This window comes from Chlorocebus sabaeus, chromosome 12 (assembly GCF_047675955.1).
Source record: "Chlorocebus sabaeus isolate Y175 chromosome 12, mChlSab1.0.hap1, whole genome shotgun sequence".
Taxonomy (NCBI): domain Eukaryota; kingdom Metazoa; phylum Chordata; class Mammalia; order Primates; family Cercopithecidae; genus Chlorocebus; species Chlorocebus sabaeus.
Genome location: NC_132915.1, coordinates 82,325,159 through 82,348,922, shown reverse-complemented (window position 1 = coordinate 82,348,922; position 23,764 = coordinate 82,325,159). Strand labels below are relative to the sequence as shown.

Below are 23,764 nucleotides of genomic sequence, written 5' to 3'. Positions count from 1 at the left end.
CCTGCCTCAGCCTCCCAAAGAGCATCTATGTTATATTTATTTACTTCAAATATCTGTAGACAAATAGAATGCCAAGACAGGAAAAGTAAATAAACTCTATTAGCACAGAAGGCTAACTTCAGGTCAGGGAGAAAGAGTTACACATAACAGGTTAAGCGGAAAAGAGGGGAAAAAAAAGAAAAGAAAGGGAGTTGTCCCTTTCTCTCTGCTACCTTACTCATAGCTGTTTCTTTCACCTTCACTTCTTTGAAAAGATTAGGGTAAATCACAAGCTAGAGAACTGGTTGGGAATAGGTAAGTTAGAGGAGAATCATGTTAAGGGCTGGTGAAAGGAGAGAATCCATGGCTGTTTGGAAAGAGTGAAAATGTTTTAATGAAAGTCATCAGCGGAGTGCGGTGGCTCATGCCTGTAGTCCCAGCACTTTGGGAGGGCAAGGTGGGTGGATCGCTCGAGGTCAGGAGTTCGAGACCAGCCTTGCCAATGTGGTGAAACTCCGTCTCCACTAAAAATACAAAAATTAGTCAGGTGTGGTGGCGGGCACCTGTAATCTCAGCTACTCGGGAGGCTGAGGCAGGAGAATCGCTTGAACCTCGGAGGTGGACATTGCAGTGAGCCGAGATCGTACCACAGCACTCCAGCCTGGGAGAGAGCAAGACTCTGTCTCAAAAAAAAAAAAAAAAAAAAAGTCATTAATTGGTACTTAACTTCAAGGGAAGGTGGCAGTCTAGGAAAATACACAAAAAATGAACCAGAACCAAAAAAGAAATTTCAACTATAGTCAAACTATGGAACTGACATAACCCATTATAGACTATGAAGAATAACTTCAATTTGTACCCAAATCAAGGAAAGCAGTGAGATTTGACAAGCATTTCCTTCAAATAGTAACTCAGTGCCATTTTTAGTAAGTAAATGAGATGTTCCTGAAGGCCCAGAAGCAATTTGAAATGTGAAGAAATAAGAACTGGGACCTAGGAGCACCATGGAAAAATTAAGAAATACACCCTGGGGTTCATTTTCAGACGTTAAGGAAGGTAGGACTGAATAAGAGAAGATGTGTCTTGCATTTTTATTTATTTTCAGGACTCAGTTTGCTGACCCTTGACTGAAACTTGGGAAGTGAAGGGAGGCTAAAGGGTTAACAGTGACCTGCAAGGCAGATCTGCAACTGCTGATCAAAGTAAACTGAGCAGAGTAAATAAGCACTAGCAGATTAAAATCCTATGACAGGCCAGACCTCCTGACACTTTCAAACTAAAAAAATAAAAATAAAAATAAACTTACAATCTTAATTCCAGTAACAATGAGAACTCTTAGTACCTAGATTTTACTTTCAAATACTGTACTTTAATAAAAGGAACCAGGCAGGGTACAGTGGCACACCTGTGATTTCAGCACTTTGGAAGGTCAAGGCGGGAGGATTGCTTGAGCCCAGGAGTTGGAGACCAGCCTGGGCAACATGGTGAGACCCTTTTCTCTACAAAAAAAAAAAGTATTAAAAAACTAGCTGGGTGTGGTGGCAGCTGCCTGTCGTCCCAGCTACTCAGGAGGCTGAGACAAGAGGATCACTTGAGCCTTGGAGGTTGAGGCTGTGGAGTAACAGAGTGAGACTGTCTTGGGAAAAAAAAAAAGGAATTAGAGTTCCTTGAGAAATGGCTGATTCCAGGACTGAGGTAGTAAATGTACACGATGAGCCTGGAGCATCTTATTGTGCCATAAAGTAAGAAAGTGTTCAAAAAGTGAAATCAAAAAACCCCCACATTGATGGGGGGTATGTCAAAGGAACACATAGGCCAACTGCAACTGTTAGAGCACCCAATGGCCAAATCTGGAAAAATTTGGGCAACAAAATGAAAAGATATTGAATTATAATCAAAGTATAAAATAAATATTCATGAGTCCATATTGATCTAATTAAATGATTGAACATATAAGTAAATGAGGGAGAATGACAAATCATCTGTACAGAAGAATTCTAAATAATTTATGTAAACACTGCTTACTCAAGGAAGTAGAGCATAGTTCCCCATTCCTTAAGTGTGGGCTGTGCACAATGCCTTCTTTCCAAAGAGTACAATATGGAAAGGCAAGGAAAAATAACTTTAGAGTGAAGAAAACTGACAGACTATCTCAGCCAGATGATCAAGGTCAACATTAACCACCATGAGTCACATTAACAATAGGCACCCTTGATATGACATGATGAAAATGGCACTTTATCTCTGTAGTCTTTCTCCCAAAAACATATAACCCTAGTCTAACCATGAGAAAAACAAGTTCCACTTGAAGGACATTACATAAAATACTTAAGCAGTACACCTTAAAACTGTGAAGGTCATCACAAACAAGGAAAGTAAGAAATTGTCACAGCCAAGAGGACACAATAGCTTAATGTACTATAGTATCTTAGAGGGGATCCTGGAACAGAAAAATAATATTAGGTAAAAATGAATCCAATCTTAATAAAGTAAGGACTTTAATAAATAACAATATATTAAGAATTACTTGGGCCAGGCATGGTGGCTCATGCCTGTAATCTCAGCACTTTGGGAGGCCAAGGCAAGTAGATCACTTGAGGTCAGGAGTTCTAGACCAGGCTGGTCAACATGGTGAAACCCCGTCTCTACTAAAAATACAAAAATTAGCTGGGCATGGTGGCGGGTGCCTATAAGCCCAGCTATTCAGGAAGCTGAGGCAGGAGAATCACTTGAACCCAGGAGGCGGAGGTTGCAGTGAGCTGAAATCGTGCCACTGCACTCCAGCCTGGGCAACAGAGTGAGACTCCATCTCAGGAAAAAAAAAAGAAGGCAGAATTACTTGAGTGTCACCTCGTGAGAGACTCTGAGCTATTTCTGAACTTCTGACCTAAAGACAGCATGAGATAATAAATGTTTGTTGTTTATGCCAAAAGAGAGAGAGAGACAGAGTGTGAGAGAGAATTAACAACAACATATTAAGAAAAGAAGAGAAATTTCTTTTCTGGTTCTGGTTCATTTTTATTTTCCTAGACTACCATCTTCCCTGGAAATTTGGAACAATTAATGATTTTTATTAAAATATTTCCACTCTTCTCAACCACGTGTCAGTGTTGGTTCATTAACTAACAAATGTACTCTACTAATGTAAGATGTTAATAATAGCAAAAATTGGGTATTGAGTGTGGAAGAATGCTCTGTACTATCACAATCTTTCCATAAATCTAAAACTGCTATAAAAAATAAAGTTTATTTAAAAAATTTTTAAATCTTTTTTTCTTATTTATTTATTTTTGTACATGAGTAAGTTCTTTAGTGGTGATTTCTGAGATTTTGGGGCTCCCGTCATCCAAGCGGTGTACACTGAACCCAATGTGTAGTCTTTTATCCCTCACCGCCCTTTCCCCGTTGAGTCCCCAAAGTCCATTGTATCATTCTTATGCTTTTGCATCCTCATAGCTTAGCTCCCACTTATGAGTAGGAACATAGGACATTTGGATTTCCATTCCTGAGTTATTTCACTTGGAATAATGGTCTTCAATTTAAAAATTAAAAAATCTTTAAATGGTAAATAAATTAAAAAAAGAAAAACATCTGAGGAAAACACACTCTTGTTCTCTAGACTTTCCTACAACACAGGCCACTTCTGTGACCAGATATGTGGGGTTTTTCCCTACAGACAAACAATTCTCCAACAGACAATTTCCAACTGGGTGTCCTGTAATTCAACTGAATTCTTTTTTTTTTTTCTTTTTTTGAGACAGAGTATCACTCTATCACCCAGGCTGGAGTGCAGCGGCGCAATCTCATTTCACTGTAACCTGCATCTCCCAGACGCAAGCGATTCTTGTGCCTCAGCCTGCCAAGTAGCTGGGATTACAGGCGTCTGCCACCACACCTGGCTAATTATTGTATTTTTAGTAGAGACAGGGTTTCACCATGTTGGCCAGGCTGGTCCTGAACTCTTGACCTCAGGTGATCCACCCACCTCAGCCTCTCAAAGTGCTGGGATTACAGGTGTGAGCCACTGCGCCCAGCAAATTGGACACTATATGTAGAGATAGTGTCAAATTCCACAGGTTAAGGGTTCAAATCCCATAACACAGCCCCTGTTTGAGACACCAATCGCAAGTCCCTGTGCTTCTGACCAACTGGTTACGGTAATTGAGGGGTTCCTGTGATTCCCTCTTCAGGTTTGATAGTTTCTTGGAATGGCTCACAGAACTCAGGAAAACACTTTAGTTACATTTACCAGTTTATTATACGTACACAACTCAGGAGCACCCAGATGGAAGAGATACATAGGGCAAGATAAGAGGAGTGGTGGTACAGAACTTCCACACCCTCTCTGGGCATACCAACCTCCCAGCGCCTCCATGTGTTCAGCAACCTCGAAGCTCATCACAGCTGATTGTTCAAGAGTTTTTACAGAGCTTAATATCCAGCCTCCTCCTCTCCTACTGACACCATACTGAGGCTACCTAGAGGATCTACCCTAAATCACCCTATTAGCATAAACCCAGGGGTTATGAAAGAGACTCATGATAAATAACAAAAGACACTCCTCTCCTTCAGGAAATTCCCAAGGTTTTAGGAAGTCTGTGACAGGAACCAGGGACAAAGACTAAATCTATTTCTTATACCACAACACATTTTAAATGATTGAATGAATTTGGAAGAAAATAAGGGAAATTCCCTAAGGCAATATTCTCAACCCGTGAGTGGAGTTTGCTTCCCTGGAGATATTTGCGAATGCCTGGAGGCCTTTTGAGTTGTCACATCTGGGAGGGGGGTGGTACTGTTAGTAGCGAATCTGCAGCAACTCAATTCTTGCCTCCTCAGAAAAAAGGATTTGAACGAGGGGCATAAGGCGTAGGGAGAGACGGAGGCAAGTTTTAGAGCAGGAAATGAAAGGAAGTAAAGTACACTTGGAAGTGGGCCAAGCCGGCTACTTGAGAGATTCAAGCACATGGTTTGATCTTTGACTTGGGGTTTTATAAGTTGGCATGCTTCCGGGCGGTTGCCTCTGCTCTCCTTTGGAGTGATTCTTCCTTTGGAGCGGGCTGTGCGCATGCGCAGTGACTTGCTAACACTTGGGAGGGGCCACACGCACTGTGTTTACTGAAGTTGTGCACATGCTCATCTGAGGCATTTTTTTCCCTTACCAGTTCATTGTTGGTAGAGAAGGGTCATATACCAGTTAAGCTCGGCCATTTTGTCTCTTAGTGCACATGCTAGAGGCCACTCGCCCAACTCCGGAGGAGTAATCGGGAAGCTGCTGATCACCAGTTTTAGGTGTTTTCTTTATGTTGGGAGACTGCCTTTCCCTGCCGCTGGTTGTGACCAATGATCATTTTAGAGAAATAATTTAACAACTGCCCGACCATCTGATGGCCACCTGACATTCCTTGGGAGGGACACCCTCTCCTGCCCTGCTCATGCCTGCCTAACTACCTACTGTAATGGTACTAGCATCTAGTGAATAGAGTCTAAATATCCAATAATACACTGTCTACTAAACATCCAATAATTCACTGGGAAGTCCCTCCCCTCCATGACAAATAATTTAAAATGTCAGTGGTGCTGAGGTTGAGAAACTCTATTCCGAGGCATGAGGTCTTGGGACCTATGTCAGTGCTGACAAAAATAGGCTAAATTTTGTGGATATGTGTGTGCATAATACTTGATACATTCAAAATATGTGTAATATATATAAATTATGAGGCATAATAGTAAACATCTGTGAAACCAACAACCAGCTGAAGGACTAGAGATGATGAAATCCTGGGCTTCTCTTGATTCCATCTCCCTACCTCCTCCCTTGAAGTAACCACTATCCTGAATTTTGTATTTATCCCTTGTCATGTTTTATAAAATTGTGTGTGTGTCTATACCTATGTATATGTATTTATGTATACACATACATACACAATATATTGATGAGTTTTGCCTAGTTGTGCTTGATTATTAACATTATAAAAATGGTATAGTAGCTCACACCTGTAATCTCAGCACTTTGGGAGGCCAAAACAGGTGGATCACTTGAGCCCAGGAGTTTGAGACCAGCCTTGGCAATATGGCGGAACCCTGTTTCTACAAAAAAATACAAATATTAGCCAGGCGTAGTGGCACATGCCTGTAGTTCCAGCTACTGGGGAGGCTGAAGTGGGAGGATCATCTGAGCCCAGGGAGGTCAAGGCTGCAGTGAGCCATGATCACACCACTGCACTCCAGCCTGGGTGACAGAGTGAGACCCTGTCTCAAAAAAAAAAAAAAGGTATCTAAGTACATATAGTTTTAATTCAATATTTTGTTTTGATTTCTATATATCATTGCCTATGGTATTTTATTCATTTTCACTGTGATATAGTATTCCATTGTGTGAATATGCCACAATTTACTTGCCCATTTCTCTTGTTGATGAGCTTTTAGGTTATTTATATATTGCATTAAAATAGATAAATTAGGTTATTTATATATAGCATTAGACTAGCTATATATTGCATTACAAACAGTGATGCTATGAATATTTTTTCATATGTCTTCTGGTGCACAAGGTTATATACATCTGGTGCTCTAGGTTATATACATCTAGGAGTATAATTGCGAAAGTGGCATGTAATCCCAGCACTTTGGAAGGGTGAGCTGAGCAGACCACCTGAGGTCAGGAGTTCAAGACCAGCCTGGCCAACATGGCGAAACTCCATCTCTACCAAAAAACCAAAAATTAACCAGGCGTGGTGGCGCGCATCTGTAGTCCCAACTACTCAGGAGGCTGAGGCGGGAGAATCACTTGAATCTGGGAGGCACAGTGAGCTGAGATAGCGCCACTGCACTCCACCCTGGGCGACAGAACGAGACACTGTCTCAGGGAAAAACAAACAAACAAACTGACAAGCAAAGAATTGCTAAAGTGTATATGTCTCTAACCTTACATTGAAATTGTGTTTAAGAATACCTTTTATATCCTAAAGTCATATAGTCTCCAAACCATCTAAAACCTTAAAAGTTTTCCCTTTAATTTGTAAGTCATCTGGAACTGCTCATTGTATATGGGTATGAGGTTAGTACCTGTATTTGGAATGAGGAAGAAAATAACTTCCATTTCCCCCCCTAAATGCCTCCTGTGTTCTACATCAAGTTTTTATATTTGCTGGCCAGGTGTGGTGGCTCACGCCTGTAATCCCAGCACCTTGGGAGGCTGAGGCAGGCAGATCACCTGAGGTCAGGAGTTCGAGCCCTGCCTGGCCAACAGGGAAAAACCCCATCTCTACTAAAAATACAAAAATTAACTGGGCGTGGTGGCACGCACCTTTGTCCCCGCTACTTGGGAGGCTGAGGCAGGAGAATCACTTGAACCCGGGAGACCAAGTTTGCAGCGAGCTGAGATCATGCCACTGCACTCCAGCCTGGGCCACAGAGCAAGACTTCGTTTCAGAAAAAAGAAAAGAAGAAAAGAAAACAAAGTTTTTATATTTGCCAAGATCTCCTCACACCTGTAATCCCAACACCTTGGGAAGTCAAAGAGGGCGGATTATCTGAGACCAGGAGCTCAAGACCAGCCTGGCCAACATGGCGAAACCCTATCTCTACTAAAAAAAATACAAAAATTAGCTGGGCGTGATGGCGAGCACCTATAATCCCAGCTACTTGGGAGGGTGAGGCAGGGAGAATCGCTTGAACCCGGGAGGTGGAGGTTACAGTGAGTCGAGATCATGCCACTGTACTCCAGCCTGGGCAACAGAGCAAGACTCTGTCTCAAAAAAACAAACAAACAAACAAACAAAAAAACAACAAAAAAAACCAAACACACACAAACAAAAACCAGAAAAAAGAAAAAGAAAAATTGTCTATTCCTATGGCAATACTACATTTTTTCTTGATTATTTGACTTCATGATATATAAATTTAATATTAGATAGAGCTAGTCCCCACATTATTATTTTTTTAAGACTATCTTGGCTATTCTAGAAGTCATTTATTTTTGTTTTTTATATTTAAATTTACTTTTTTTTGGCCAGTGTGGTGGCTCACGCCTGTAATCCCAACATTTTGGGAGGTCAATGTGGGCAGATCGCTTGAAGTCTGGAGTTCAAAACCAGCCTGGCCAAATGGTGAAACCTAAACTCTAATGAAAAAAAAAAATACAAAAATTAGTTTGGTGTGGTGGTGTGCTCCTGCAGTACCAGCTACTCAGGAGGCTGAGGTACAAGAATCACCTGAACCTAGGAGGTGGAGGCTGCAGTGAGCCGAGATCACTCCACTGTACTCCAGCCTGGGCGACAGAGCCAGACTCCCATCTCAAAAAAATATATGTTTTTTTCCTTTTTTTTTAGAGATGGGGGTCTTACTCTGTCTCTCAGGCTGAAGTACAACGGCACACAATCACAACTCACTGTAACCTGGAACTCTTTGGGCTCAAGTAATACTCCTGCCTCAGCCTCCCAAGGAGTAGCTGGGACTACATGTGTGCCACCATGCTTAGCTCATTAAGTTTACCATTTTAACCATTTTAAAGTATATAGCTCTGTAGTGGGGGTATTAATTTTAATTTTAATTTTTTTGCTGTGCAATGGTGCCATCTCTGCTCACTGCGACCTCCGCCTCCCCGGTTCAAGCAATTCTCCTGCCTCAGCCTCCCGAGTAGCTGGGACTACAGGTATGTGCCACCACACCCGGCTAATTTTGTATTTTTAGTAGAGATGGGGTTTCTCCGTGTTGGTCAGGCTGGTCTTGAATTCCCGACCTCAGGTGATCTGCTCACCTCGGCCTCCCAAAGTGCTGGAATTATAGGCGTGAGTCACCATGCCCGGCCAGCCATTTTTAAATAATATTTTCTAATTGTTTTTGTGGTATATAGAAATGCAACTGATTTTCATATATTAATCTTACACCCAGACTTCTTACTAAACTCTCTCATTAATTTTTTATTTTGCATTAATTTTAGTAATTTTGATATACTTTTGAATTTTCTACATAGGTAATCATATCAGCTGCAAATAATGGCAACTTATTTTTCCTTTCCAATATTCATATTGTCTTAGCAGGTTTTCTGTTGCTATAACTGAATACCTGAGATTGGATAATTTATAAAGAAAAGAGATTTATTTAGCTTATAGTTCTGGAGGCTGGGAAGTCAAAGACTGGACAGCTGCATCTGGTTGGGGGCCTTGTGCTCCTTTATAGCATGGCAGAAAAGGGAAAGAATTACGTGGCAAGAGAGGAAGTAAAAGAGAGCCAAAGAAGCCCAATTTGCTTTATAACAACCTGTTCTTGTGATAACTAACGGATTCCTGTGAGTATTAATTGGCTACAACAAGAAGGGCATTAATTCTCCCTAATGACCTAATCACCTCGGAAAGGTCCCCATCTCCCAACACTGCTACAATGATAATCAAATTTCAACATGAGTTTCAGAGGGGACAAACACTATTTAAACTGTAGCATATATCTTTTCTTTCTGTTTCTTGTCTTACTGCACAAGAACCAAGGTATAATACTTAACAGAAGCTTAAACAAAAGACCCAAAACATAAATTTAAAAAGTTGACAAATTTTACTTTTTAGAATTAAAATGAAAAGTTTTTGTTTATCAGAAGACACCATGAAGAAAAGCAAAAGAGAAGTAACATACTGGATGAGGAACTGCCTGCAAATATTATCAGAAAAAAAAAAGTGTGTGTGTAACTCCTTCAAACCAATAAGTAAAAAATGTATAGTCAAATATGAAAAAAATGGGTAAAATATATGAACAGGTACTTTACTGAAGGATATTTATCAATGAATGGCCAATAAAATGTGAAATGAAATTCAATTGCATTAATGAAAGGAAATGAAAATTGAGGGCATGTAGGTTTTTTTTGTTTGTTTGTTTGTTTTTTTGAGATAGAGTCTTGCTCTGTTGCCCAGCCTGGGGTGCAATGTACCAGTCTCAGCTCACTGCAATCCACCTCCTGGGTTCAAGCGATTCTTCCTGCCTCCGCCTCCCAAGTAGCTGGGATTACAGGCGCCGCCACCACACTCTGCTAATTTTTTGTATTTGTAGTAGAGACGGGGTTTCACCATGTTGGCCAGATGGGTCTCAAACTCCTGACCTCAGGCGATCTGCCTGCCTCGGCATCCCAAAGTGCTGGGATTACAGATGAGAGCCACCACGCCCAGCTGCATGTAGGATATTTTAAACTGACTGCTTGACAAAATTTTTAAAGTTGGATAATATCAGTTGAGGATATGAGCTAATGCTTGTAGTGGTAGTGAAAACTGGTAAAAAGCACTCTGAACTAAAAATACAAAAATTAGCTGGGCGTGGAGGCATGCACCTGTAATCCCAGCTACTGGGGAGGCTGAGGCAGGAGAATCACTTGAACCCTGGAGGTGGAGGTTGCAGTGAGCCGAGATCACACCATTGCACTCCATCCTGGGTGACAAGAGCAAAACTCAGTCTCAAAAAAAAAAAAAAAAAAAAAAAAAGTTCAGAGTGTATCCGAGTAACCACTGTCCAGATTCCCCTACTGTTAACATTTTGCATGCAAGTAACTTTTTTACTTTCTGTCCTCAAAATGAGCCTCAAGATACTCTAGGCTCATCCTGCATTTTCCCCGATTCATCCCTGGAACCAACAACTTCTCTGAGGAGTCTTGGTTCCTTTTTTATTAGCCAATGGTATGTAGAAACTAAAATATGGGCAATGCTGGGCACGGTGGTGCACACCTGTAGTCCCAGCTACTCAGGAGACTGAGGTGGGAGAATTACTTGAGCATGGGAGTTTGAGTTCAGTCTGGGCAACATAGTGAGACCGCCTCCCTCAACCCACAAAAAAGTGACTGTGATGTCATTGTTTGACCCTCTCAACAGGTAGAACTTGTAAATCTAAGTATATATACCAGCCCATGCCTACACATGTTTATTTTTAATATCCCTCTCTCTCTTTTCTTCTTTTTTTTTTTTTTTTGAGATGGAGTCTTGCTCTGTTGCCCAGGCTGGAGTGCAGTGGTGTAATCTCGGCTCACTGCAACTTCTGCCTCCCGGGTTCAAGCGATTCTTCTGCCTCTGCCTCTTGAATAGCTGAGATTACAGGTGTGTGCCACCATGCCCGACTACTTTTTGTATATTTAGCAGAGACGGGGTTTCACCATGTTAGCCAGGCTTGTCTCGAACTCCTGACCTCAAGTGATCTGCCCGCTTCGGCCTCCCAAAGTGTTGGGATTACAAGCGTGAGCCACTGTGCCCAGTCTAACCTTTTTTTTTTTTTTTTTTTTTGAGAGGGAGTCTTGCTCTGTCGCCCAGGCTGGAGTGCAGTGGCCGGATCTCAGCTCACTGCACGCTCCGCCTCCCGGGTTCACGCCATTCTCCTGCCTCAGCCTCCGGAGTAGCTGGGACTACAGGGGCCTGCCACCTCGCCCGGCTAGTTTTTTGTATTTTTTAGTAGAGACAGGGTTTCACCATGTTCGCCAGGATGGTCTCGATCTCCTGACCTCGTGATCCGCCCATCTCGGCCTCCCAAAGTGCTGGGATTACAGGCTTGAGCCACCGCGCCCGGCCCTAACCTCTTATAACATATGTTATAGAGTATATTCAGGCTTCTGTGAGGAGGGCTGTATTAGTCAGGGTTCTCTAGAGAGACAGAACCAATGGGACACACATACACGCAGAGACATATGAGAGGAGACTTATGGAAGCCAGGTTCCACGATAGGCCATTGGCAAGCTGGAGAACCCAAGAAGCCAGTAATGCGGCTCCGTCTAAGTCCAAGTCCAAAGGCCTGAGAAACTGGAAGGCCGCTGGCACAAGTCCTGGAGTCCAAAGGCTGGAGAACTTGGAGTTCTGATGTCTAAGGACAGGAACAGAACCGTGTCCCAGCTCCAGAAGAGAGCAAATTTGCCTTTCTTCTGCCTTTTTTTTCCTATCCAGGCCCTCAGCCAATTGGATGATGCCCGCCCACATTGGGTGAGTCCACTGATGCAAATGCCAATCTCTTCCAGAAACACCCTCACCCTCACCACATACCCAGAAATAATGCCTTACCAGCTATCTGAGTGTCTCTTAAAGCAGGCAAGTTGACACCTAAAATTAGCCATCACAGGGACCTAGTCATTCTAAAGAATTCAGAGAAAACAAACCAAACCAAATGTGGATATTTAGCAGAACTATGTAAAGGATTTTGTGAAGTTTCTGAGAGAAAGCACACCTTACTTCACGGCTATCTACTTATTGGAGGCACTTCACAGTCACTTCCCACTTCACCATCCCCACCAAGTAATTGAAAGATGAAACAAGAATACAAACCATTGATATCCAGCCCTTCAAGTGACTTAAAAACAAACCAAAAATATCAATAATGCACAAACAAGCAGAGATGAGATTTGTGAGCCCTCAACTCACACTATTCTTTAGTAAATTGCAGATCAGAGTAGTATTGCCATCATTAAAAACAAAACAAAAAAAAAAACAAAACACGCACACACACACACAACAAAAAACAAAAATTTTTTCCTTGCCCAATACAAACAAGGGAAAAAAATTCTAGCAGAGGCCAGGCATGGTGGCTCATGCCTGTAATCCCAGCACTTTGAGAAGCCAAGGCAGGCGGATCACTTGAGGTCAGGAGTTCGAGACTAGCCTGGCCAACACGGAGAAACATCATCTCTACTAAAAATACAAAAATTAACCACGCATGGTGGTGTGCGCCTGTAATCCCAGCTACTCGGGAGGCTGAGGCAGGAGAATTGGAGAATCGCTTGAACCCAGGAGCGGAGGTTGCAGTGAGCCGAGATAGCGCCACTGCACTCCAGCCTGGACGACAGAGTGAAACCCTGACTCAACAAACAGAATGGAACAAAACACAAAAAACAACAAAACAAATTCTAGCAGAGATCTTGCCAAACAAACAAAAACAAAAACAAAAAATCCAAACCAAAACAAAAACATCCAAATGAAGTAGAAGAATATACTATATAAAAACATGAAAATTACACTTTTCAAGAGGAACAAATATGGATAAGAAGAAAACATTAGACAAAATACTTCCTTATCCTCTGTGGGTAATTAAATATGTGGAGTCCATGAAACAAGAGATTTTAAAACATAGATAAGACAATAACATGACATTTTTAAAAAGCTGGCAGAGCTAACGAAAGAGGAGAGGAGAAAACAAAATTATTATATTATTTAAAAACACGTTAAAATAGCAAGGAATCAAACTAATACTGCAGAAATCTGAACTATGATTGGAGAGAATAGACTTGACAAAATCATATAAAATATTAAAAAAAACAAACACATGACATTAAAGAAAAATATGTAATAGAACGAAGATCTAATAAATAATTGGTAATGCTGAGAAAGAAAATAGGGCAAGTTTACCAAAAATACAAATTTAATATTTATACAATAAATAGTTTGTGAAACAAAAGGAAGGTTATCTTTGCAAGGCACAACCTGCTTCACATGTTCAATTAATAAAATATTGACTGCCTATTATGTAGTAGGCATTATTCTGGTTGCTTAGAACACACCGGCAAAAATTAGCCAGGTGTGGTAGCAGAACATGCCTACAGTTCCCGCTTCTCAGGAGGCTTAGGTGGGAAGGATCACCTGAGCCTGGCAGGCTGAAGCTGCAGTGAGTCACGACTGCACCACTACACTCCAGCCTGAGTGACAGAGCGATACCCTGTCTCAAGAAAATAAATAAATAAAAAATAAACATGTTTAAATAAATACGAATTTTTATGAGAGTTAGTGTCATGGTTATAATCTTGATAGAAATTTATATCATTTAAAAATTGGGCAGGGTAGGCACGGCATGGTGGCTAACACCTGTAATCCCAGCATTTTGAGAAGCCGAGGTAGGCAGATCACTTGATAAGTTAGGAGTTGGAGACCAGCCTGGCCAACGTGGCAAAATCCCATTTCTACCAAAAATACAAAAATTAGCTGGGTGTGGTGGGGTGTGCCTGTAATCCCAGCTACTTGGGGGAGTCTGAGGCAGAAGAATCGCTTGAACCCGGGAGGTGGAGGTTGCAGTGAGCTGAGATCATGCCACTGCACAGCAACCTGGGCGACAGAGCAAGACTGTCTCAAAGGAAAAGAAGAAAAAAAGAGTAAAAAGAAAAAAAAATAAAAAAGGCAAGTAAATAAAGATAAAGAAAAAAAAAATAACAACAATCCAAGAGATTCACTTCTAAGTGGGGTCTGGGAGACCTCTAGGTTAAGAAATTCATCCTGAAGATAGAGAGTGGGGGACACCAGTTTTAAGGACCAAAAAAAGTCTTAGATGCTTCTTAGATCACTGTAGCAATTATCACACAGATCTTCTTACCCCTTAGGACTCATGTCTGTATCTTTTTTTTTTTTTTTTTTGAGACAGAGTCTTGCTGTGTCAGGCAGGCTGGAGTGCAGTGTCATGATCTCAGCTCACTGCAGCCTCAACTTCCTGGGCTCAGGTGATCCTCCCACCTCAGCCTCCTGAGTAGCTGGGCCTACAGGCATGAGCCACGATGCCTGGCTAATTTTTTACATTTTTAGTAGAGATGGCATTTCGCCCTTGCCTAAATCTTAAAGGAGGATTTTCTGCGAATTAAAATAAAAAGGGCTGTTTCATTAAAAATTCTGGGAGACAGTGGGTCCTAGGTGATGTAGTATGACAAAAGACAGGGAGAGGAATCCTCCCCTTTTCAGAAAAGTGCTCCAGAAAGCCCAATGCAACTTTGGCATGGACTGGCAAATTATACTATAGGACAGTGACAAGGGACAGCACCTTCAGCACAGACATGAGTCCTCTGTGCCAGGCACTGGCCATATTAGGAACTTCATGTGGAGATGATTACATCAGGGCCAGGCATGGGATGACAAAAATGGACGTGATTCATAGTTGCTGAGAAGTCAGCGAGCATGTAGGAGACACTTGCATGCCGCCTCTTCAAATAGTTGGGAAGGACTTTGAAGAAAGGCTCATAATTCAACAGATTGGGCAGAGTTGGTCAGAGTCAGTGTGTGTCAGCTGTTGTAACTTTATTTGACTACCAAGGTGATATAGCCTGCAAACTATAAATTATACTCAAGATGCCATTTTGCTTAAGCCTTTGAAGTTTGTTATTGTTTAATTATTGAATAAATAACAACAAATATTAAGGGAACACTCAGCCAAGGTTTATTTTGAAATAATTGTAGATTCACAGGAAGTTTAAAAAATAAGTACAAAGAGGTCCTGTGCACCTTCAACCAGTTTCCACCAATAGCAACATCTTAGTAACTACATTACACTATTAAAGACAGTACACAGACACTGCACAATCCATGACTTCTCTTCAGATTTTGTCACTTTTTCATGCACGTATCTAAAGTTCTATGCAATTTTATCATGCATAGATTTGTATAACCACCCCCCTGATCAAGATACAGAACTGTTTTATTACCACAAATATCTCCGTTGTTACTCCCTTGTGGTCACAGTTGTCTCCATCTTCTTCCATCCGCTCCCACCCTCTTCGTAATCCTTGGTGACCATTAATCTGTTCTCCATCTCTATAATTTTGTCTTGAGGATGTTATAGAAATGGAATCATACAGCATGTAATCTTTTGAGATTGGCTTTTTTCATTTAGCATGATTTCAGATGTTTCTATTTTGGGAAATACGATGTCAATTATTATGATTTTGTATTTGTCGTGGGATAAAATGATACTAAAATGTCTACCTTCCTAGATTCACCTAATAGCTGGTATTATTTCTGACTTATTTGGCAACTTTGTATTATTTTATATACTAAGAAGTCTTACCTGTAAACAGAAATAGGGTTCTGTTGGTTAAATGTTAACTAACTACTGCCTACCAGAATGCCTTAAGGCAAATGTTCAAAGGTTACATGTTGTCCAAACATAATAGCTACGGGGGTGATGTCTCTCATCAGAAAACGGTGTTTCAGAGGAATTACTTAGTCAAATCAGAAAAAAAGCACAAGAGAAAATGTTAGAAAAATTATAAACTACATTATTTGTAACTGTCTTTTCAAAGCATAGAGCAACTAGTAAATAGAGAAAATGTAACTCCATTCACTATCAAGACGACAGTATACAGAACCTACTGGTTTCAGCTCAAACCAGGTCATGTGGGTGATATCTGAGATACCTGATTCCAGAAACTTCTGTGGGATGATAGAAAGCCATGGCTCTTCCACATCACCTAGACTATGGGAACAGCTAGGATTCTAAAAGTGGTTCTTGAGGAGCTAAACTCTATGCTACCTACTATTTTTGAATCAAAGTGACTCACAAACCCATGGAGCTTAATCTATAAGAAGTTCTCAAAATTGGCCAGGCATGGTGGCTCAGGCCTGTAATCCTGCGCCCGGAGCTGGTGGATTCTTGGTCTCACTGACTTCAAAAATGAAGCCCCAGACCCTCGCAGTGAGTGTGACAGTTTTTAAAGATGGTGTGTCCCGAGTTTGTTTCATCATTTAGATGCGTCTTTTTCCTTCCGGTGGGTTCACAGTCCTGCTGGCTTCAGGAGTGAAGCTACAGACCTTTGCGGTCAGTGTTACAGCTCTTAAAGGTGGCATGCACCTAAAGAGCGAGCAGCAGCTAGATTTATTGTAAAGAGCAAAAGAACATAGCAGCCAGACTGGGGAAGGGGACCCAACCGGGTTGGTGATGGTTGGTTTGGGCAGCCTTCTTTGATTACCTTATCTGGCCCCACCCACATCCTGCTGATTGGTCCATTTTACAGAGAACTGATTGGTCCGTTTTGACAGAGTGCTGATTGGTGCATTTATAATCCTCTAGCTAGACAGAAAAGTTCTCCAATTCCCCACTGGGTTAGCTAGATACAAGTACCAATTGGTGTATTTACAAACTTTGAGCTAGCCACAGAGTACTGATTGGTGCGTTTACAATCCTTTAGCTAGACACAGTGCTAGACAGAAAAGTTCTCCAAGTCCCCCCACTGTTAGCTAGATACAGAGTACGGATTGGTGTATTTACAAACCTTGAGCTAGACACAGAGTGCTGATTGGTGTGTTTACAATCCTTGAGCTAGACAGAGTGGTAGAGGGAAAAGTTCTCCAAGTCCCCACTAGGTTAGCTAGATGCAGATTACCAATTGGTATATTTACAAACCCTGAGCTAGACACAGAGTGCTGATTGGTGTATTTACAATCCCTTAGTTAGCCATAAAGGTTCTCCAAGTCCCCACTAGACTCAGGAGCCCAGCTGGCTTCACCTAGTGGATCCTGCACCCGGGCTGCAGGCAGAGCTGCCCGCCAGTCATGCAACCCCTGCACTCCTCAGCCTTTGGGCGGTGGATAGGACAGGGCACCACGGACCAAGGGGCCGCGCGGGAGCCCACCACAGAGGAGGGTCTCGGACACGGCTGGCTGCAGGTCCCGAGCCCTGCCCTGCGGGGAGGCAGCTGAGACCCTGCGAGAACTCGAGTGCAGCGCCCGTGAGCCAGCACTGCTGGGGAACCCGGCGCACCCACCGCAGCTGCCTGGTTGCTAAGCCCCTCACTGCCCTGGCCAGCCAGCCGCTCCAAGTGCGGGACCCTCCGAGCCCGTGCCCATGCCCACCGGAACTCGCGCTGGCCCGTGATCACAGCGCGAAGCCCCAGTTCCCACCAGCGCTTCTCCCTCACACCTTCCCGCAAGCAGAGGGGGCTGCCTCCAGCCTCCGCCAGCCCAGAGAGGGGCTCCCACAGTGCCCTGGTGGGCTGAAGGGCTCCTCAAGTGCCACCAGAGTGGAAGCCAAGGCAGAGGAGGCACCTAGAGCAAGGGCTGCTAGCACGTTATCACCTCTCAATCCCAGCACTTTGGGAGGCCGAGGCAGGCAGATCACTTGAGGCCAGGAGTTTGAGACCAGCCTGGCCAACATAGTGAAACCCCCACCTCTATGAACACAAAAATTAGCTAGGTGTGGTGGCACATGCTTCTAATCCCAGCTACTAGGGAGGCTGAGGCAAGAGAATTGCTTGAACCTGGGAGGCAGAGGTTGCAGTGAGCCGAGATCACGCCACTGCACTCCAGCCTGGGTGAGAGAGCAAGCCTCTGATTCTAAAAAACAAACAAACAGTTCTTTGAATTTAGAACCAAGGGGCAGGGGAAAGAGTTAAGGCTTCACCTTTTTTGTTGTAAACTGTTTTCTGTTTTCTTATAGCTAGGCTTCTGTTGTAAAGCTGGACATTGAGTATTTAGGAAATGCCAAACAGTTTTGTTAACAAATTTCAGTCAGGTGCACTGTCTTTACATTGCAGACTTCTCAGAATTATTGTATGAATAATAAATTTCAGACACACTTCATATTTACCTTTATTTATTGAGAGATGGGGTCTTCCTGTGTTATTTTTTAATACTGAAATTTGGAATAGCAAAGATAGGGGTCATGTTCTGCTGTTTTTAATATTACAATCTGTTAGCTTAAAGCATAGGGTAAGAGATACATAATTTTAATAATTTATTTTCATTTTTATAAAAATATAGAGACAGGGTTTCACCATGTTGCCCAGGCTGTTCTCACACTCCTGAGCTCAAGCAATGCTGCCGCTTTGACCTCCCAAAGTGCTGGGATTACAGGTGTGAGACACCATACCCAGCCAAATTTTTTTTTTTTTTTTTTTAATAAACTGTAAATTGGTGCAGCCTTTTGGGAATCATTTTCAAAAAATTTATCAAATTTGAATCATAGTGGCTATAAAGGCTTTATATAAAGGATTGTGGAATTATATAAAGGATAAAAAGGCTTATATCCTTTGTTTCTCAATTCTACTTCTAGGGATCTATTCCTCAGATGTAATAATACGTGTGCAAAGATATTCATACATTCATGATATTTTCTGCAATAGTGTTAGTTATTTTGAACACTTGGAAACAATGTAATTTCCACTGTTTTGGAAAAGGTTAAATTATGAAATGAAATTATGAGGCTGGACATAGTGGTTCACGCCTGTAATCCCAGAACTTTGGGAGGCCGAGGTGGGTGGATCACTTGAGGTCAGGAATTCAAGACCAGCCGGGCCAACATGGTGAAACCCCGTCTCTACTAAAAATACAAAAATTAGCCAGGCAGGGTGGCAGGCGCCTGTAATCCTAGCTACTCCAGAGGTTGAGGCAGGGGAATCGCTTAACCCTGGGAGGTGGAGGTTGCAGTGAGCCGAGATTGCGCCACTGCACTCCAGCCTGGAGTCTCCCTTTGTCACACAGGATGGAGTGCAGTGGCACGATCTCGGCTCACTGCAACCTCCACTTTCCGGGTTCTAGAGATTCCCGTGTCTCGGTCGCCCGAGTAGCTGGGATTACAGGCGTGCGCCACCAAGCCGGACTAATTTTCCTATTTTTAGTAGAGATGGGGGTTTCACCATGTTAGCCAGGCTGGCTTTGAACTCCTGACCTTAAGTGATCTGCCCGCCTTGGCCTCCCAAAGTGCTGGGATTACAGGCATGAGCCACCACGCCCGGCCATAATCCAGGATTTTTAGGTGAAAAAAAAAAAAAAAGAAAAAAAAAGAAAAAGAAAAAAAAGAAAAATGGTAAAGGTTGCCCAGCGCGGTGGCTCACGCCTGTAATTCCAGCACTTTGGGAGGCCGAGGTGGGTGGATCACAAGGTCCGGAGTTCGAGACCAGCCTGACCAACATGATGAAATCCCGTCTCTACTAAAAACACAAAAACTAGCCGGGCGTGGTGGCGGGCGCCTGTAATCCCAGCTACTCAGGAGGCTGAGGCAGGAGAATCACTTGAACCCGGGAGGTGGAGGTTGCAGTGAGCCCAGACTGTGCCACTGTACTCCAGCTTGGGAGACAGAGCAAGACACCATCTCAAAAAAAAAAAAAAAAAAAAAAAAGGTAAAGGTCTCGAAGGATGCACGCAAAATTTTTACAGTGGTAGACATGGGCAGGGGGTGGTTTGGGAAGAAAAATATAATTAATAACTTTTCAATATTTTATATCGTTTGAATTTTCCAAAATGAGTATTTATGCTGATACTACTTGTGTAGCTAAAAAAAGAGTTAAGGAAATTTCATCAACAGAATATATCCCAAATACAGCGATAGAAAGACTGCATCAGCTACTTATCTTGTTGATTCTACATTTCCATCTGGCAATGTTTACAAATGCAACTTAATATTTAGATTTAATATACAAAACAAAATATATTTGACACTTTGGAAGAGGGACTGAGGTTAGATACAGTACTTTAAGAATGACCTCACCGAATCACTCTACCTATTTCAAAAGTTTTATGCCAAAAATAGACATAAACTGACTGAGGAATCCATTCAACAGTGACGGCTGGAACCTGATTTTCTTTTGTATCCATGCAGTGCCCGGCACATAGTAGGTTAATACTGACTGAATGATGAATGAGTCCACAGTTTAGATCTTTTTAGTAGCACCTACTGATCTGAAAGCAGGAAATTAGCAAGGATAGATGTTTGAGGTTCTTGTTAGTTGCTTTTCTAATGACGAAGCCACGGGGAGGAGCCCCACTCTTTTTTACTCAGGAGGTTAAGACTTTTGCTTAACAGTTTAGTGGGTTACGTTTTGGTGATCTTTGAGTTGAAAAAGTATTCTATTTCACACTAAAAAGGGAAAAAAGCAAGCGTGTTGTCACTCGTTGTATTATATATATACTTTTTGCTCAGACCAGAGGAGAGAGCTCTCTGATGCAAACGTTTCCTGGTTGTGAAACTGTGAGCAAATCACTCTCTTTATATCCATATTTTCATCTGAAAAAAGCGAATAATGAGTAAACTTTTTAAAAATGCTGGAAATATAGCCATTCTATGTTTGTACAATGAATTTTTCATGTAAATTCAATACTAGACGGTCAGGTCGAAATGCACTCAGATACTTAGAGTGTATACAAATTCCAGTCCGGGCGGCCTCTTTCACCTCATTCATCGCCCCAGCCACACCTATGGGGCTGCTGCCGGTCCCAGCGGTCGACTCCAGCGCGAAGCGGCTAGAGGCTGGCCCCTGGACGTGCCATCTACAGCCTTGCGCACGCGGGGCAATTCCACCTCGTTTCTGGGGTCCTCGCGGGACATTCCTGCCTACTCTTGGGAGTCGGGTCCCCAAGGCTTTTCCCGCCGGCAGAGGGAGGCATTCAAACCCGGCAGCCCGGGTCTACGAAGCCGGAAGGCCCGCGGGGCCGCGAGAGGGCGGGCGGGGCGCGCGGCGGAGCGGGAAGCACAAGGCGCGCGCTCCCGCGAACGCAGGAGGGAGGCTGGGGGCGCGCGCGCGCGCGCCAGAATGAGGGGCCGAGAGGCGGGGTCTTACAGCGACCGCTGGAAGAGGGCGCCCCAGAGCCGAGCCGGAGGCCGGCTGCGAGCCGGGCGAGGGTGGGCGCGAGCGCAGGGGCGGGCCCCGAGGGAGGGCGGGGACGCTGAGGGGGCGGGGGAGGGCCAGACGGGGACGCGCTCGCGGGGTGGGGAAGGCGGGGGCGCGGCGGTGGCGGGAGCGTGCCCGGTCCCCGCCCCTGTTTCCCACTCTCCTTCCACCTCGGACCGGCCGGGGCTCCGCAGAGGCGACGCTCGCTTGTCCCCGGAACCGCCCTGCTGCCGCCGCCTGCTTCCTCTGCTTGCGGTTAGCCCGTCAGTCCCTGCTCTGTGCGCGCCTCCGTCTGGGCCATGGATGGGTAAGTGCTAGGCGGCGCGGCGGCCGCACCGGGTTGCTCTGGCGCCGCTTCCACCCGGCTCTCGGCGGGACGCGCAAGGGCTGGGAAGCCGTGCGCGGCGCCGGCGGCCGGAGGAGCGGCCCCTGCAAAGCCCGACGGTGGGGCTTCCGGGCGTCTCTGTGGGGATCCCGGAATCGCCGAGGCGCGGTCCGTCGCAGCCTCGCTTTTCCCCACGCGGTGCCCCGGACACGTCCGCTCCTTCCCAACCTTACTCGACACACCCGGGAGCGGAGGAAAGCCCGGTCCGGCCGCGGTGCCGGGGTCCGCCTTCCGCGCCCCGAGTCCGAGGAGCCCAGCTCGGCCTCCCGACACTTCCTCTCAGAAAATGGTGCGCGGCGCTGGGGGAGGCGGAGGCGGCGCGCGGGGCGGGCGTCCTCCTGCCGGGGGAGTTGCTGTTTACCGGCGAGGTGGGGCGAGCGGCCGACGGCGGGTGCAGGCGTCGGTACCCGTCTGGGCGGCGACCTGGCCCCAAGCCGCGGTCCCACGCGGGGTCCCCGGGCCGCCGCGGGACTTGGCCGAGGTCTCCCGACTTGTGCTGTGAGATACGTTAACGTTTTCTCGACATCAGGGATCTGGACTTAGTGACTGTGGACGCTTCCCCCTCACCATTCTCTCTCCCCAAGAAACTTAATGAATTCTCTGCCCGTGTATGTAAAATATGATGTACGAGCGATATTCGGGGGCCTTTCAAATGCTCAAAAATTTAATGGGGGTCCGTGACCAAAACAAAAAGATTTAGAGTCTATGTATATAAACGGTGCTCTGGGGACTCAGGGATATGGGGTGGGACTTGATATATTTTGGTAATTAAAGTAACAACTATGTTAGGATCTTGGTGAATTAATTGAAGGTTGTAGTGTCTGTACCTACAGATTAAAAAAAAATCTCCAACTCGGTTTATTCCCTTTATGTATTTGAGGTTTTGTTTGGCTTGTTACCTACTTTCGATGACAAGATTTCTGTAAGGTTGTGGAATATATACAACTTGCTAGAACAGTAAAAGTCGTTCACATGTTGCCATATAGTTGATAATTGTTATGCTATTTGAAGAAGATGAAATCTTCCAACAGGTTTTGACCTCATTAGATTTCATTTATTTTACTTTCACAATATTAAGTGTATATGACATTTCGGATTGATTCATTTGAATGCAGATTGCAGATTGCACACTGCTCCAGATATTGAAGTGGAATTTTAGATTTTATTCATTATTGGGATGTTCTTTATTTTTATTTAATTGAAGCTTTAAAAATTTTCTTAAAATTATAACTTTTGGGTACACAGTAGGTGTGTATATTTTCGGGGGAATTGAAGCTGTTTTTATTGTTTGAAGTTTCTTCGAGAATATTGTTGAAAACTTATTTCACATTGCCTTATGCAGTTAGATTTTATATGTTGAAAAATTTTGTGGTCGTAAAGATTTGTGTCATTGTACTAATATTTTGGTTCAGGCAGGCTGTGAAATTAGCATTTCATTATGTGTAGTTAATTGTCTGGAGAGTTTGACTTAAATATGGATGCAGGCTATTCTTTTGTGTCGTAAAATTTATAGTTTTAATAAAGAGGACTCTTGAATTTTGCGTCTTTGCTGTTAAACTCTAGGATGACTGTGAAGTGCAAACTTACTTTTTGATAGTGTTTAAGAAGTTAACTCTCCCTTCACCGTATTTGTGGTTTTAGAGGTAGTATTGGGTTTATTGGTTTCAATATGCAAGGCAGTTACACAGATACTGACGGGAAGGTAAGTTCATTTGGAAGTTCAGGTCGGAGCATAAGTTGCCCTTTGCATCAGAACCAATAATCGTAGTGTTAAACAATCTTATTTTTTATGCAGCAAGGGTCCAGTTACTTTTCACATTTAAATTTTAGACAAATGAATTTCAAGTTTCAGAAGTTTACAAGGAAAAATAAAAAATCTACGTGGTATTTTTAAAAGTTTACATCATCTAGAGTCATTTGTTAACTTTTATGAGGTAATGACGACATAGGTTACTAACAATATGTAGAATGTATTTGTAGCTTTCTTCTAGGAGATACGAAAAAAACATTAATCGAATATAGTTTCTTGGGGCTTAGAAAAGAAGAGTTTTTGTATGGCAGGACTTTAAAGGGGATTTTCACACCCTGGTCTT

At 43.4% G+C, this 23,764-nt stretch overlaps 1 protein-coding gene across 9 annotated transcripts in view; it reads left to right on the top strand.

Annotated features, from left to right (window-relative positions):
* Positions 1-21,400: 21,400 nt before the first annotated feature.
* The window catches only part of PTBP3 (polypyrimidine tract binding protein 3), a 115,892-nt gene continuing 113,528 nt past the window's right edge, over positions 21,401-23,764 (top strand). For 3 of the 9 annotated variants that reach the window (XM_037983633.2, XM_037983623.2, XM_007968414.3), the window contains exon 1: positions 21,444-21,593. Coding sequence is in view for 2 of the 9 variants with exons in the window: in XM_007968408.3 (XP_007966599.1) it covers positions 21,958-21,960 (3 nt within the window). In the remaining 7 variants the exon portion in view is untranslated. Of the gene's footprint in view, positions 21,594-21,666; positions 21,961-22,036; positions 22,280-23,764 lie in introns of those variants that run through there. The other 6 variants (XM_037983641.2, XM_007968413.3, XM_007968408.3 and 3 more) reach the window with 6 other exon arrangements.